At 48.9% G+C, this 15,865-nt stretch overlaps 2 protein-coding genes across 4 annotated transcripts; one reads left to right on the forward strand and one right to left on the reverse strand.

Annotated features, from left to right (window-relative positions):
- The first annotated feature begins 57 nt into the window (after positions 1 to 57).
- LOC137782536 (rhodopsin kinase GRK1-like) lies at positions 58 to 5,741 on the forward strand. Of its 3 annotated transcripts, none has more exons than XM_068571863.1 (8): positions 58 to 187; positions 1,797 to 2,510; positions 3,189 to 3,316; positions 3,660 to 3,817; positions 3,905 to 3,988; positions 4,063 to 4,187; positions 4,290 to 4,491; positions 5,086 to 5,741. In XM_068571863.1, exons 1-8 carry the CDS (start codon positions 104 to 106, stop codon positions 5,373 to 5,375), a joined length of 1,785 nt encoding a protein of 594 aa, XP_068427964.1. In that variant the 5' UTR covers positions 58 to 103; the 3' UTR covers positions 5,376 to 5,741. The 3 variants fall into 3 exon arrangements, with proteins under 3 accessions (XP_068427964.1, XP_068427967.1, XP_068427966.1); XM_068571866.1 differs by lacking the exon at positions 58 to 187 and adding an exon at positions 587 to 598; XM_068571865.1 differs by lacking the exon at positions 58 to 187 and adding an exon at positions 1,463 to 1,512.
- A 1,240-nt stretch (positions 5,742 to 6,981) lies between these two features.
- On the reverse strand, positions 6,982 to 8,967 carry mettl21cb (methyltransferase 21C, AARS1 lysine b). Its single transcript, XM_068572987.1, has 5 exons — positions 8,877 to 8,967; positions 8,611 to 8,708; positions 8,329 to 8,496; positions 8,137 to 8,254; positions 6,982 to 7,409 (listed from the first exon to the last, which is right to left on the reverse strand). Exons 1-5 carry the CDS (start codon positions 8,965 to 8,967, stop codon positions 6,982 to 6,984), a joined length of 903 nt encoding a protein of 300 aa, XP_068429088.1.
- Between the last annotated feature and the right edge of the window lie 6,898 nt (positions 8,968 to 15,865).

Raw genomic sequence — 15,865 nt, forward strand, 5'->3', positions numbered from 1 at the left:
TTCGTATCCGTTTTGTGGGTTGTAATCAAACCTTTGTACCGAATATTTCTGCTTTTTAAGACCCTCGACTGGTTAGAGACACGTGGTTATTTAGAGCGAGCCAATGGAGGAAGAGGAGCTGGTGGAGGTGGGGAGGCGTCTGCTGGTCGGAGGAAACATGTTAGACTCTCAAGCGGAAAGCTGTGAGGTGAGAACCATCGACTGTGTGCTCTTTACTCGCTCTGTCCGCGCTGGGCTTTTCATTTCAGTAGACGAGGCGCCGGCTGTCTTCAGGACCGCGTCCGTGTGAAGGAGGAACACGGGGAGCCCACATGTTTTTGACATGGAGCATCGCTGAGGCCCAAAATGGAGCTGGCGCTGCGGGGAGGGGATTCATTTTGTTCAGGTTGGCACCTTAACCGGCCTGGTCCTCAGGCAGAGAAACAGTTGAGCTTTCACCACTAAACGTCTCCTTCAAGGTGAGGTTCACGTCTTTTAAACAGGCCTCCATATGAACAGTGAAAGATGTCATCCTGTCTCTTCCTGAAGTCCAATGTACCTGAACATGAACCTGAAAAGGGACAAAAAACACACGTTTGTGAAATAAGTCCAGCTGAAGGTGATGATGCGCCACGTCCGTCTGACCTGATCCAAACTAGTTGCTTTCCTCCAAAACTCCATGTGTTTGCTTCATCAGCTGTGGCAGACGGACACTGACACAAAGCAGTGATTTGGTATTGTACTCAGCTGTGTGTGTGTGTGTGTGTGTGTGTGTGTGTGTGTGTGTGTGTGTGTGTGTGTGTGTGTGTGTGTGTGTGTGTGTGTGTGTGTGTCGTCATGACAAACTGTCCAGGAGACACTTCAGCAGGAAGTACCACAGGAGAGGTTTTGTGTAGCAGTGGGCGGCTGCGTCAGTGAAAGGCCTTTGTCTCTGCTGCTGTGATCACAAGATGCTCTGGTTTAACCCCTCAAGCTTTGTTCAAGCTTTGTTGAACCTGAGAATAGTTTCACACAGAACAAGAACTGCAGACTTTGTCCACAATCACTTTTGTCCAGTTCAGCCCGACATGCAAACGCCTGTAGAAGGAATCAAAGTTATGACAACTTTACAGATTATTAATTAACCCGTTCAAATGTAATTAGTAGTGTAGTCACTTCCTGGGTTCTTTAAACTACACACCTGTGTCTTGTGACAGACAAACATACACAGTCCTCTACATTTAAATCTATTTCATAATGTGATGATGTGACTGTTATGTAACGCTGCATTTTAAAGAGTCTGATTTGCTTTGCAGGTTTACGAGTTCATCACAAACCAGAACCAAACTTTTAACATCCGGCAACTGCTCAGTTCCTCTGCATGAATGTCTGTAAAATGTCTGTAAAATGTTGAAATGTCTGTGATAACTGTGATTTTCCAGTTGACTGAGACTCTCCAGCTGCAAGCAGCCGTGTTGTTCTGTTCAGCGTGTGCTCGCACACTTTGTCTGGGGCATTAGGGTGTTAATGGATTACCAAAAGGTGTTGACTCAGGTGTGTGTGAGAGAGAGAGAGTGTATATGTGTGTGTGTGTGTGTGTGTGTGTGTGTGTGTGTGTGCGTATGTAAATGAGGGTGATGCAGTGCTCAAAGTGGGCTGGGATCTAGTTGCGAGTCCAGTCTCAAGTTGTCATTTCTCTCTCGTGCTGCCTCTCCTCTGTGATCTGTCTTGTTTCCTCATCTTTGCTTCATGTTTTACCTCCTCTCCCCTGTGCATTAGTTTTCATCCCCGTCGTCTGTTTTCTCTCTGCAATGTCTCCTCTTCGCGTTGCCTAACAGTCACCGGCCCTCGTCATGGATATTGGAGGACTGACCACAGTGGTCGCCAACTCCGCGTACATCAATGCTCGTGGAAGCATCGATGGCTCCAACACGGCAGCAGCTCGGGATAAGAAGTACCACTCTCGCCTCAAACTGCCGCACATCACCGTGTGCGAGGACCTGCGGGACTCTCTGGACGTGGCCTTTGACACCGTCTGCGTGGAGCAGCCCATCGGCAAACGCCTCTTTAAGGAATTCCTGGATTCAAACACAGAGTATCACGGGGCTTGCCGTCTGTGGAAGGACATCGAGGGGTACGACCTGGCGGAGGACTCCGACCGGGCGAAGAAGGCCTCAAAGATCGTGGAGCGCTACATGGACGCCGCCGCCAAACACTACTGCCCCTTCCTGTCCGAGGACATCGTCGCCAAGGTGAAGGAGAGCCAGCAGGCCGCGGGCGACGACCTGTTCGCCGCGGCGCTGGCCTCAACGCTGGACTTTCTGCGTGAGGCCCCCTACATGTTCTTCCTGGAGAGCTTGTATTTGAAGAGGTACCTGCAGTGGAAGTGGCTGGAGATGCAGCCCATGGATGCAGACTGGTTCCTGGACTTCCGCGTGCTGGGGAAAGGAGGGTTTGGGGAGGTGTCGGCCTGCCAGATGAAAGCCACAGGAAAACTGTACGCCTGTAAGAAACTCAACAAGAAGAGGCTGAAGAAGAGGAAAGGCTATGAGGTGAGAGACCAGCGCGCCCTCGTTAAGATGCTTCTTTGTTCTCTGCAGAGTCTTTTGCATGAGCCTTTCATTCGATACTGATCCACACTGATCCACTGCGCCCAAACATGTTCAGTACAGGAGACCAGTGAAGGTCAGGAGGAAACGGGCTTTAAGAACTTTAAAGTTTGAAAAGCAGGATCTGTTGTAGCTGTATGAGTCACGTCAGTGCCTTTACTTATATTGACGTCAATGAAATAGTTTTAAGTCCAGCCTCAGTTTACATCATGAGAATGGGTTGTCTCTTTCCCACAGGGACACACAGCTCTTCTCTTTGTGAGGAACACAGTGGTTTGATTAAAAAAGCCCTTTTGCTGCTTCCAGTGGAGAGAAAGCTCTGAGCAGAGTGCGATGCTGCTAATCATCTTTGTCCCCTATGTCTCATTTGGCTTTATCCCGCAGCATTAAACACTGAGACGGGGATAGAGTGATTACTGGGAGCTTTACTGGAAAGCCCTCTGAATGGAACAGTTACATCTCGCCCTTGACTTGGCGGAGGTCATTTTGTAAAATGAACCTCTTTTTCAAAAGACGTCGTCTTCAACGTGAAGGAACAATAGATCTGTACTTTATTCTTTAAGATAAATGTCAAAGCTCCATTGTGTTTCACGTGTGTGCTTTTCTCCTGTCGTCCTGCAGGGGGCGATGGTGGAGAAGAGGATTCTTGAGAAGGTGCACAGTCGCTTCATCGTGTCGTTGGCGTACGCCTTCCAGACAAAGGAGGAGCTTTGTCTGGTCATGACCATCATGAACGGAGGCGACCTCAAGTGAGTTCACACTCGAGTCTCAAGATTGATGTGAGAGATGTTTTAATGTTCCCCAAAGTCAGCTGACGCAATTCACCTTGAGCGATGATTTCTAACTGACACGTGGGTCAGTAACAGTATCTCACTGACATCCATGAAATAAAGATACCTGCTCAGGGTCAGCTGTTACAGATGCACTGAGCTGCAGGCTTCATGTACATTTGAGCTGTTGTTCCCACAAAAAGGAGAACGACATGATTCTCGGATGCAAAAACAACACGTATGAGCTGCAGTGAGCCGTTGTGTGCAGATGATGTGCCTCTTGTGATGGAGCCCAATCGCTCCTGTCCTCTGGTCCCTGCAGGTACCACATCTACCTGGTGGATGAGAACAACCCGGGCTTCGACGAGCCGAGAGCCTGTTTCTACATCGCTCAGATCATCCAGGGCCTGGAGCACCTCCACCAGAAACGGATCATCTACAGGGACCTCAAACCAGAGAACGTGCTCCTCGACAACGATGGTAACGCATCTCAAACGTAGACGCTAGAAACAAAAGATCTGTGTGTAATTCATAGCTCATTAAGATGCATGCATGTTGTCCAACCAGGGAACGTGCGTATATCGGACCTGGGTCTCGCCGTGGAGCTCAAAGAAGGAAAATCCGTCACCAAAGGATACGCTGGCACGCCAGGTGGCTCTCCTCTGCACGATGACGTCACGCTGCGAGGCGTCTCGTCACACTAACCGTCACACTTTGTCTCTCAGGGTACATGGCTCCAGAGATGCTCAAAGGAGAGAAGTACGACACCTCCGTCGACTACTTCACTCTGGGAGTGACGCTGTTTGAGTTCATCGCCGCCAAGAACCCGTTCAGGAACCGAGGGGAGAAGGTCCTGCATGTTGATTATTATCACGGAGCGCCGCCCCGAGCGCCACATGTCTGACTGCAGCAACACGACGCTCGGCGCTCAGAGTATTTGTCTGGTGTGCAGGTGGAGCGGGAGGAGATGAAGGAGCGGATGCTCAACATGGTGGTGAGCTACCCGGACGGCTTCAGCGAGCAGGCCAAGCTGCTGTGCGACGCGCTGCTGGCCAAAGAGGTGGAGCAGAGGATGGGCTTCAAGAACGACTGCTGCGACGAGATCCGAGCTCACCCCTTCTTCAAGGACATCAACTGGAGGAAGCTGAACGCAGGTACTGTCTGAGCTGCACTCCTGCGTCTGTTTCAGGGTTGTGAATAACTTCCATAACCTGAAATGTGCATGAGGAAACACTGACGGGTTAAATATAAATAATCTTTTTTAGTCAAACTGTGGAACCAGTCGTAGGAACCCCAAATTAAATTCAATACTTGTGTTTATTGTGTGTATTTGTTCTGCAAAGTCTTGGGGAAAAAATGTATATCTGCAAAAAAATCACTTTTAAAAGATATTTTGATCATAACTATGAACATCCAGCATGATATGAGCCAGATTCCCCAAAAAAGCCTCCTGGAGCGTCAATAAGACACCTTTATGGAAAGATTAGGACCTAAAGAACCAGAACCTGCAACAAAAATCACAATAAAACAAAGTCTTGTCTGTTAGGAAGGAGCTTCAGTCAAGAAACTGTGTCGTTCGGTTCAAAAATGGAAAAATGACGTGTTTTATGTCAAAAGATTGTCTGAATGGGGCATGCTGGGACTTAAAATGGCCGCAGGAGGATTCTCACACGGTTTCCAAAAGGTTAGCCCTGCGAGAGGATTCAAACCGTTGACAGTCTGGTTTCGTCTCCCCGTCTCGTCTGCAGGTATTCTGCCTCCTCCCTTCGTGCCCGACCCCAAAGTGGTGTACGCTAAGAGTCTGGACGACGTCGGGGCGTTCTCCTCGGTGAAGGGCGTCGGCCTGGAGGACGCCGACAAGACCATTTTTGACGAGTTTTCCTCCGGCAACATCCCGATCCCCTGGCAGGAGGAGATGATCGAAACGGGCATCTACGGGGAGCTCAACGTGTGGGGTCCTCGCGGCAGCGTCCCCAACGACCTGCGCAGGGAATCCATCCTGGAGCAGCCCAAGTCGTCCACCTGCTGCGCGTCGTAGAGGCCGCGAGGCTCCTGCAGGCGCCGGCCTGCAGACGCCGGCGGCACGAAGACTCAAACACTCAGGACACAAGTCTCTGAACCTCCTGGTCACAGACCCAGACTCTAAACTCTGGTTGGAGGTGGACTTCCACCCGGAGTGGACGTTAACGTAGCTCTAGCAGCAGGAAACCTTTGAGTTATTTAGATTTTAAAGGCATTTAAATATCTATTTTAAAGTCTGACCTAAAATGAATTTGGTGTGATGTTAAGCCCGTTTTAAATATGTTGCATAAGTGCTCCTATAGAGCCATTTAATGTGCTTTTTCTTTATGAGTTTATGCTCCATAGTCTTTATGATGAAATACCACCAGCTGCAGATGTTTCATGATTGACCATGAAAAAAAATATTATTGTAGTAGTGAAATATTTACAGCAAATCATTTTTATTTTAAACACTTTGTGGAGCAAATGTTGAATACATTTATAACTCAACTGTATGAAAACATGTTGGCAAATAAAAGCTTTTTGAAATGTGATCTGATGGTTGTTTCATTTTAAGGACTTTAAGTGAAAGGAAACGCTCGGGTCATTATTCATGCACCAATTTATGATGGAATTGTATTTATTCATGTAAAGGAAAACAAACTGGCACCAAATGCAACTCAAGAAATATTATTTCAAGACATTTCCCTCCCGACTGGAGGCTTTTAGTGTGAAGACAGAAAGAAACTCACTTTACCTTCATTTAAATCAGAGAAAAACACAACAGCTTCACAGCTCAGGAATCTCCACCTGCTGCAGCTCCATCACTCCTCCATCCCTCCATCACAAGCTCCTCCATCACTCCTCCATCCCTCCATCCCTCCATCACAAGCTCCTCCATCACTCCTCCATCCCTCCATCACAAGCTCCTCCATCACTCCTCCATCCCTCCATCACAAGCTCCTCCATCCCTCCATCCCTCCATCACAAGCTCCTCCATCACTCCTCCATCCCTCCATCACAAGCTCCTCCATCACTCCTCCATCCCTCCATCACAAGCTCCTCCATCAGTCCTCCATCCCTCCATCACTCCTTCACAAGCTCCTCCATCACTCCTCCATCCCTCCATCCCTCCATCACAAGCTCCTCCATCACTCCTCCATCCCTCCATCACAAGCTCCTCCATCCCTCCATCCCTCCATCACAAGCTCCTCCATCACTCCTCCATCCCTCCATCACAAGCTCCTCCATCACTCCTCCATCCCTCCATCACAAGCTCCTCCATCAGTCCTCCATCCCTCCATCACTCCTTCACAAGCTCCTCCATCACTCCTCCATCCCTCCATCACAAGCTCCTCCATCACTCCTCCATCACTCCTCCATCCCTCCATTACTCCTTCCCCTCCATCCCTCTATCCCTCCTCCATCCCTCCATCCCTCTATCACTCCTTCCCCTCCATCCCTACTTGGCCGTGGCCATGTATATCTTCCCCTCTACCCCTCCTCCATTACTCCTTCCCCTCCATCCCACCTCCTCCTTGGCCGTGGCCGTGTATATCTTCCCCTCCTTCTCTCTATCCCTCCTCCATCCCTCCATTACTCCTTTCCCTCTATCCCTCCTCCATCCCTCTATTCCTCCTCCATCATCCCTCCTCCATCCCTCCTCCATCCCTCCATCCCTCCTCCTTGGCCGTGCCCGTGTATATCTTCACCTCCTGCAGCTCCTGCACCAGCGTGCTGTGGAAGCTCCTCTGGAAGCTCTGGGTGAACTGGCCGTCGGAGTGGAAGCGGCTCTTGTTGGCCCACAGCAGCGTCGTGCGGCTGCCCGGGCGGCAGAAGTGCCGCATGGTGTCCAGCAGCTCCTGCAGGCGGCCGTGGGGATACACCACGTCGGCCGCCAGCACGTAGTCGTAGCGGCGGGACGGCTGGGGGAAGTCTCGGTCCAGGTGCTGACCCCAGGTCAGCGCGGCCACCTGAGGGGCGTGGCGCGACCGGCCCCTGGTGTTGCGCAGAAGGTTAAAGGTCAGATTGGACAAGAGGTCCGGCAGGTCCGTCGCTGTCACCAACGCACCTGGAAAAGAGATTAAAGCAGCGGAAGAACGGCTTCACTTCATCTCCAGTGATGCAGCGACAAGACGTTAACATTTCATGTTGAACAGCCGTCTGAGGTCTGAGCATGAACCCGCTGGACTTTGATCCTCTGGTTGTTCCTCTGGCATCACGCTGAACATTTAAGATATTGAGTGAAATGTCTCAATGACCATTGGAAGGGATTGCAGTGAAATGGTTTATATTCATCTGAGGATGAATTGTAATAACTTGATATGATCGTTAATCAGGTCACAGCTCTGAAGGAAACAGAGGAAACCGTAGAAAGAAGTTGTTTGTTGTGTGTTTGATTCAATCTGGAGTAAACTGCATGCTTCCCAGAGGAACCAGCAGATCATCTCTGTCCTCACAGCGCCGGCCTGCTGGCACGTTAGCAATGCAGAACATTTTGTTGTGGGTGGATTTCCATTGTCCTCAAACAATGATCCCAGTGTTTTAGTGACGCGCTGACGTTTCCTCCAGTTCCAACAGTTCCTCCAACGAGCCAAAATGTAAAACTGTAACGTCTGAGACGTTCAGTGCGTAATAATGCAATAACCTTCGTGGTTTCCCTCTAGCGTCACCGTGAAACACTCCACGACTTAAATAACACATCTTTTGTTGCATTACAGTTGGGGAAAAGTCTGCTATGAGCTACGATGTTACTTCATGACGTGTGAGCTGCATTGACTCTTCTCTCATAGGTTTACCCAGCAGACTGGCCACAGTGGAGAGCAGGCCGGTCCCGGCTCCCAGCTCCAGCACCGCCTTGTCCTCCAGCTCCATTTCATGCCGGTTCTTCTCCAAGAACTGGCTCAAAGCTATCGCCTGCAAAACACCTTCATTACCACATGTGCAGCAGCAGAGCGAGCAGAGAAGGTGCAGACACACACAGCGCGCACCGCGGGCCAGACCACAGCGCCGAACGAGTCCAGAGACTCACGGATGCTGATGTCATGACCGGCCATGAAGAAGCTCTCCTCCCCCAGAGCGGAGCGGACGCTCTGCTGCTGGACGCTCTGCTGCTGCAGGACGCTCTGCTGCTGCAGGACGCTCTGCTGCTGGACGCTCTGCTGCTGCTGGACGCTCTGCTGCTGCTGGACGCTCTGCTGCTGGATGCTCTGCTGCTGCTGGACGCTCTGCTGCTGCTGGACGCTCTGCTGCAGGACGCTCTGCTGCAGGACGCTCTGCTGCTGCTGGACGCTCTGCTGCTGCTGGACGCTCTGCTGCTGCTGGACGCTCTGCTGCAGGATGCTGCTCCGGTCCGGAGCGTCTCCTGACGCTGCAGAGGAGAAGCTACAGGTCACATGCTGCAGACTGATGGGACTCATCAGAGTCCATCTGTGTGTGTGTGTCTCTGCAGCACAGACACACACACACACACACACACAGACACACCAGCAGTGCAACACACTGACGTGCACGCTCTCCTCCGTGTCCACACACTGACCTCCGCCCGTGGGCCTCTGCTCCGCCCGCTGGCTCCCGTCCTCTCTCTCTCTGTGGAGCTCCTGTGGTCTGGACCGTCTCTCCATCTCCATGACGAGAGCAAACACAACCTGCTCTGATGGAGTAGGTCACCTGCAGGGAAGCTCCTTCTGTGTATTGCAATAAACACAAGAGCAGAAAATACAAATACAAACAAGAGAAATCAAAAACATACACAAACAAAAATTTAATGAAACATTGAAAAGATTCTGCAGAAAATATGTATAATATGTTTGAAATGTACGACTTCTTTTCATGTCACAGGATGAAAAATGACTGAAGAGAATACATAATAATACAAGATCAAACAATAGTTCAACATGTCTTTACTGTTTAGACACAACAGACTTTAAAATAGTTTGATTCTCTGCAGAAGTTCAGTAAAGTTTCTTTTACCGTCGAACGTTTGATCTCGTTGAACAAACACAAGAACGCTTGATGTTGTTTTGTTGTTTTCAGTGTTTATGGTTAAATGATGAGCTCAGTAAATGTTTAACTCGGTTTAGTCAGGAGTCTCTCTGGCTGCATGAAACTGTCACTGGACCCGTCTGGAGCCCGGCAGCAGCTGGTTGGACCCGCTGGTCGCTCAGCTGGACCTCCAGCCAGAGACCAAGACAAAGCTCTCAGTTTGATGTCATGCAAAAAGAATTAATATCACAAAAAACAAGTTTCTGTTGCTGAAACATACCTGAAGGCAGCAACGTCTCTTCTTCCTCTTTTCCGTCTGTTTCTGCACTCTTTCTGTTCCTGTGCTCATGAACGCAGCATCGCTGGGGACGCCGTGTTTAGAGGAACAGATTAGTAATCTGACAGAGGGATGAGCGGCGCTGACCCCTCCCAACACACACATCCACTCCTCTTTTATGACTTTCAGATCAGATCCAGCGTTTTGTATTCTCTCAGGATTTTCTACATCTTCAGAGTGTTGTGTGTTTCTTCTTCTCGCCTTCAGGGAGGCGGCTGCAGGGACGTGAACACATGAACACATGAACACAGTAATGTGTTCATGCTCATCCTGGGAGGCGGAGGTGTCTGAGGTTTTATAAATGTGTGAGATGGATTTGTGCTTCACATGAGATGATGTTCATTTCTAAAACCATCATCATCATTTTAATAATGTGCCGTCTCTTGACCTGCTCTTCATCATCATCCTCCTCCTCTTATGAGAAGATAATCCAGAGGAGAAGAGGCTGTGATCTCAACTGTTTCAGGCCCTGAAGACACATTATTGAGTTGTTACATCCACTTTGAGTTGTTCATGTTTTCTTTCAACATTCCTCTTGACTGCAGGAAACTCTGCACAACATCAAACATCAACTTTTATTATTACTTTTGAGCATTTCATGCCTTTAATTAACAAAATGTTGGAGAGATGACAGAAGATTAATGTGAAAGATGCAACAAAAGTCCTCACCCTGTGTGTGTTATGTGTACACTGACATGAAGCACAACACAGATTACTACTGTATTATGTGTGTGTATATATATATATATATATATATATATATATATATATATATATATATATATATATATATATATATATATATATATATATATATATAAAATATGTTCTCTGCAGTGAAAGTGGGTGGTGTAAAGCCAGACTCTGTCTGTAACACACACGTATGACCGAGCACACACACACACACACACACACACGCTGGCGGACTCACAGCCTCGGTGCATCAACACACAGCTCCACAGCAGCAGCTGGTGGTGCAGCAGCAGCAGCAGACTCGCGCTGGCAGCAGCAGCGCTGACTCATTCTCTCCTAACGGCGACACAGAGAGCCGTCCAGGTATTCGGGGATCTCCATATTCCATTTATCACTCATTGTTGCTGAACGATATCACGCACAGATGTTCCCGTTTGAATCTCTGCAATATGCAGCCGATGAGGACGGACCGGATCGGATGACACGCAGATTCTAAAAATATGATTTTGTAATGTTTAGAATGTGCAGCGAGGCCAGGATATGCACGTTCAGCTGTGATCTCTTAAATCCAGCAAAGGTCACGTTTCCAGGTAGAAGAACAATGGAGAACGCTCAAAAAGCCTCAAACCAAGTTTCCTCCCAGTGAAGCAGTTTGTGTGCTGATGCAACGACGCAGGAGAGGACAGAACCGGTGAGACGAGCAGCTCATCACTCCAGAGGAGGACGTCCTCACGTCTGCATCCAAAGGTCAGCGAGAGGTCATGAGGCCGGTGGAAAATGAGTCAGAGTCTCTCTGCTGCACGAGAGCCTGCAGGCTTCACAGCATGAGTCCATCAGTTAATGTGCACTAAGCTCTGCAGAAGAGGAACGCTGGACCTCAATGAGTCTGGATGCCACTCTGACAGAAGGACACACACACACACACACACACACACACACACACACACACACACACACGACAGACTGGTGGTGTGTCACTGGTTCCTTTAAACCCTCATAATTTAAACCTGTTTGTTTAAAAACTGCATCCCCAAACTAAAGTGTGAGTCTCTGCAGCCTCGAGGGCTGTTTACTAATGTTGTGTATTAATAAAACACATGTGAGATGTTGTTCAGGTGTGTAAATATCAGTCTATGTGTTGCTGCTTCAGAGGAAACGAACATGACACACAGAAAGAAATGAAAAGCTTTCAGGTCCGTGTTCGCTTCCTCTAGATATTCAAAGACACTTCTTGGTACTTAATAGACTAATAAAGATACTGGAACACACTTGTACACACACATTTACATGAGTGTTCTCCTTCATACAGAAAATAAGCACAACAAGCTCATGAACACATCACATGTGTTTTTATTCACAGGACATTAAAACAGATTCGATCATACTTGAATATATTGTGAAACGTGCTTAAAGTCCTGATGCATTCAACACACTGAGTCATGCTGGAGGCGTGGCCTTGTGCCCTTGTAACCTTGTAACCTTGTGCCCTTGTACCCTTGTGGCCTCGTGGCCTCCAAAAGCAGCTCACTGGCGAGGGTAGGAGCAGAGGAACGCCTGGTCCTCCCAGCAGGTGAAGTCGTTGAACTTTCCATTTCCTGAAACAATCAGCAGATCAGGAAGTCAGAGACGCGTCGGTTGGCGTCCATCTTTTCTCTTTGGTGTCACATGAAAGTGTCGGCTCGGCTTCAACAGACTCTTACCCAGCATCTCCACACATTCCTCCACACCGGCCGTGTTATTGGGCTCCCCCAACAGCCAATCAGAATAACTCCAGCGGGATCCGTCCAACCACATGAAGCGCCCGGTCTGACAGGTGAATGGATGAGACATCAGAGGGAGGAGTCACTTTAACTCACTTCATACATAAACACAGCAATGAAACATGTGATCAGTGAAGGCTACATGATCATGAACAGATTTAAGACCCCGAACTCCCCGCCTGAGCACACACACCTCTAAATATCGTAATCCTCCAATCCAGGTGCGAGGAAGTCCTCCGTTGTTCTGCTGTATCATCCACATCACCTCTGTGTGGATGTGTTGGCTCGTGATGGAGGCCAGGTGTCCCCCAGAGACATGAGTCTGGCAGAAGAACTGCAAGAAAACAGACGGCAGGGTGGGATTATGCACGGCAGGGTGGGATTGTGCACGGCAGGGTGGGATTATGCACGGCAGGGTGGGATTGTACACGGCAGGGTGGGATTGTGCACGGCAGGGTGGGATTATGCACGGCAGGGTGGGATTGTGCACGGCAGGGTGGGATTGTACACGGCAGGGTGGGATTATGCACGGCAGGGTGGGATTGTGCACGGCAGGGTGGGATTGTGCACGGCAGGGTGGGATTATGCACGGCAGGGTGGGATTGTGCACGGCAGGGTGGGATTGTACACGGCAGGGTGGGATTGTGCACGGCAGGGTGGGATTATGCACGGCAGGGTGTATCTTTAGGAGTCTCAATGTTCATACATTGGTGTCATGGTGCATCTCAGTCTACATACCTGTGCATCTGCATGCGTTTTTGGCCCTCTGAAGAACTCGTAACATCTCCCATCGAGTATCACACCAGGACAAGGGCGCCACCCTGTGGCCAAATGTGAGATTACATCATTCTATTGTTTCTATTTAAAGAAGTTCACATTTCTTTCAAGTCTATCTTGAACAAAACTCTACAAAGAAACACATGTTTGTGTTGCCTGCACTCGTCCGTGTTGTTCGTGTGTGTGTGTGTGTGTGTGTGTGTGTGTGTGTGTGTGTGTGTGTGTGTGTGTGTGTGTGTGTGTGTGTGTGTGCTCGTTACCTTGCTGGTCTTGACTTGGTGATGGTTTTGTGTCTTCAGGGTTTTTAACTCCCTGCCTCATGATTGAAGCCTGATTTAAAGACGGCCTCGGCTGCCCCATGATGTCCAACGCTGGCCCTCCTTCCAAGATGGCGGCCTCTGGCACGACCTCTTCAGGCTCCAGCTCCATGATTGGCTCTTCATCAACAACGTGGTCCATCTCCCTCATAAGCCCCTCCCCCTCTGGCATACGTTCATTGACAAGATTTGGGTTCTGAAATGCTGCTATGAGAGACTTTTCCACGTCTGACATCTCCGTGTTGTCCAGCTTCTCTTCAGACATGTTGACGTCATCCAGCGGCTCCAGCTCCATGATTGGCCGTTCATCCAAAACATTGTCCCCCTTACTCATAAGCCCCTCCCCTTCTGACAGAGGATGATTGACAGCCAGCGGCTCCAGCTCCATGATTGGCCGTTCATCCAAAACATTGTCCCCCTCACTCATAAGCCCCTCCCCTTCTGACAGAGGATGATTGACAGCCAGCGGCTCCAGCTCCATGATTGGCCGTTCATCCAAAACATTGTCCCCCTTACTCATAAGCCCCTCCCCTTCTGACAGAGGATGATTGACAGCCAGCGGCTCCAGCTCCATGATTGGCTCTTCCCCTAAAACAGTGTTCTTCTCACTCATAAGCCCCTCCCCCTCCTTTAGTAGAGGATGATTGACAGCCAGCGGCTCCAGCTCCATGATTGGCCGTTCATCCAAAACATTGTCCCCCTCACTCATAAGCCCCTCCCCTTCTGACAGAGGATGATTGACAGCCAGCGGCTCCAGCTCCATGATTGGCTCGCCCACCATTTCAGATCTTCCCTCCATGTCAATGTGCTTCTCTTTGATCTCCTGACTTGTTTCAGCCGCGACGTTTGTTGGCCCCTGAAACTGTTGTTGAACATCTGGCTCGACCTCTGATTTCACCTCCACCTCTGATTTGACCTCCACCTCTGATTTGCCCTTGACCTCTGGCTGCATCTCCACCTCTGGCTCCACAGCAGCGTTTAGTTCAGCCTTCACTTGTACTTCTAGCTCGACCTCGGCCTTCAGTTCCTCCTTAACATCTGGCTCTGCTTCACCATCTGGCTCCTTAATCTCGGTCTTTGCTTCAACATCTGGCTTCTTAATCTCGGTCTTTGCTTCAACATCTGGCTTCTTAATCTCGGTCTTTGCTTTAACATCTGGCTCCTTCTTAATCTCGGTCTTTGCTTTAACATCTGGCTCCTTCTTAATCTCAGTCTTTGCTTTAACATCTGGCTCCTTCGTAATCTCGGTCTTTGCTTTAACATCTGGCTCCTTCTTAATCTCGGTCTTTGCTTTAACATCTGGCTCCTTCTTAATCTCGGTCTTTGCTTCGCCCTCTTGCTCTTCTGGAGCTCGTGGCTTGACCTTGAGCTCCTGGTCCTCCTCCCTCTGCTCCCTGGACGCCGGCCTGACTCCAGGCGCCGGCTCTTCCACCACCACGTGACCCTGCACAGGAACCCAGTCCGCCACCGGGGGGCGCTGCTCTTGTCCGGTGAACTCTGGGGTTCCTTCTGCTCCAGGAGCGAGCGGCATCGCCAGAGTCACTGCAAGCAGGAAAGACAAGATACCATGATGGAGAAGGCAGATTCCTCTCACGGCTGCGAGAGAGAAACTATGAAGTCATGCTAATGTGGTTGAAATCTATTTTATTGATTTACCTACTCTGTTGTTGGTTGTTTAGCTTTATTTTTGTGTGATTGGACTTTCCAGAAAGAAATATATATTATAAGATGCTCATCAATCATGTAAAGCGTTCACCAATAACCAAGAATAAGAATGATTTGTACACAATGTGTTATGATAACTCTGTTAATGCTTAACTATCTCTGTGAGGACCAAAGCTCACAGAAACGCTTTAACTTCAGTCCGAACAGAACATTACCGTCTGACCTCTGAGACTCAACGCGAAGTCTTCAGTGACTGAAATGTTAAAAGACTAAAACACAAATCCTTCTTTTGGAGAACACACCTGTAGAAAGAGTCTCTGGTCTCTTACCTGCGAGGCTCAGCGAGAGCAAAGCCAGCGTCTTCATCTTCGTCTGTTTTCAGGATTCCAAACTGTGATTTACTGTCCGATGAGTTATGAGTTCATGTGTTCATGTGTTCATGTGTTCATGAGCTCGTCTCTTCTGGACTTCTATTTATCTGAGTTTGGTTCATCTTTATGAGCATGATTAGTCCGGCCCCTTTATTTCTGTCGGTAAGTCATAACGAGGCCTTCCTGCTCTCTTATCTTATCAACAGCTCTCATTTTCTTTTCGTTTCCTCGTCAGGAGAGAAGAACGGGAACGTTGTGAAAGAGGAAAGTAAACAATCACAGCTGATCAAAACCATCAACTGTTACAGATTCTGGATATTAAAGTGAATCCGTCTGGACATAAATAAATGATCTGTTATTCAGTTTCATTATTAGTATTAATATTAGTAAGATGTTTTGTAACTGAAGGCTGTGAATGAACCTCAGACTTCAGGAGGTCATGTGACCACGAGCAGCGTCATTCATTGGTTCAGTGTGTCCGTGTGTTTCCTCATCAGACTTCACTGAATCACAGTGAATGTTTCCTTTGTCATGGTTAAAAAACATTTACCTTCCACACCTCACCTTCATCATCACCACCATCATCACCACCATCATCATCATCATCACCATCATCTTCCACT

This window comes from Clinocottus analis, unplaced genomic scaffold, assembly GCF_023055335.1.
Source record: "Clinocottus analis isolate CAN_PGR_092001 unplaced genomic scaffold, fCliAna1.0.p SCAF_12, whole genome shotgun sequence".
NCBI lineage: Eukaryota > Metazoa > Chordata > Actinopteri > Perciformes > Cottidae > Clinocottus > Clinocottus analis.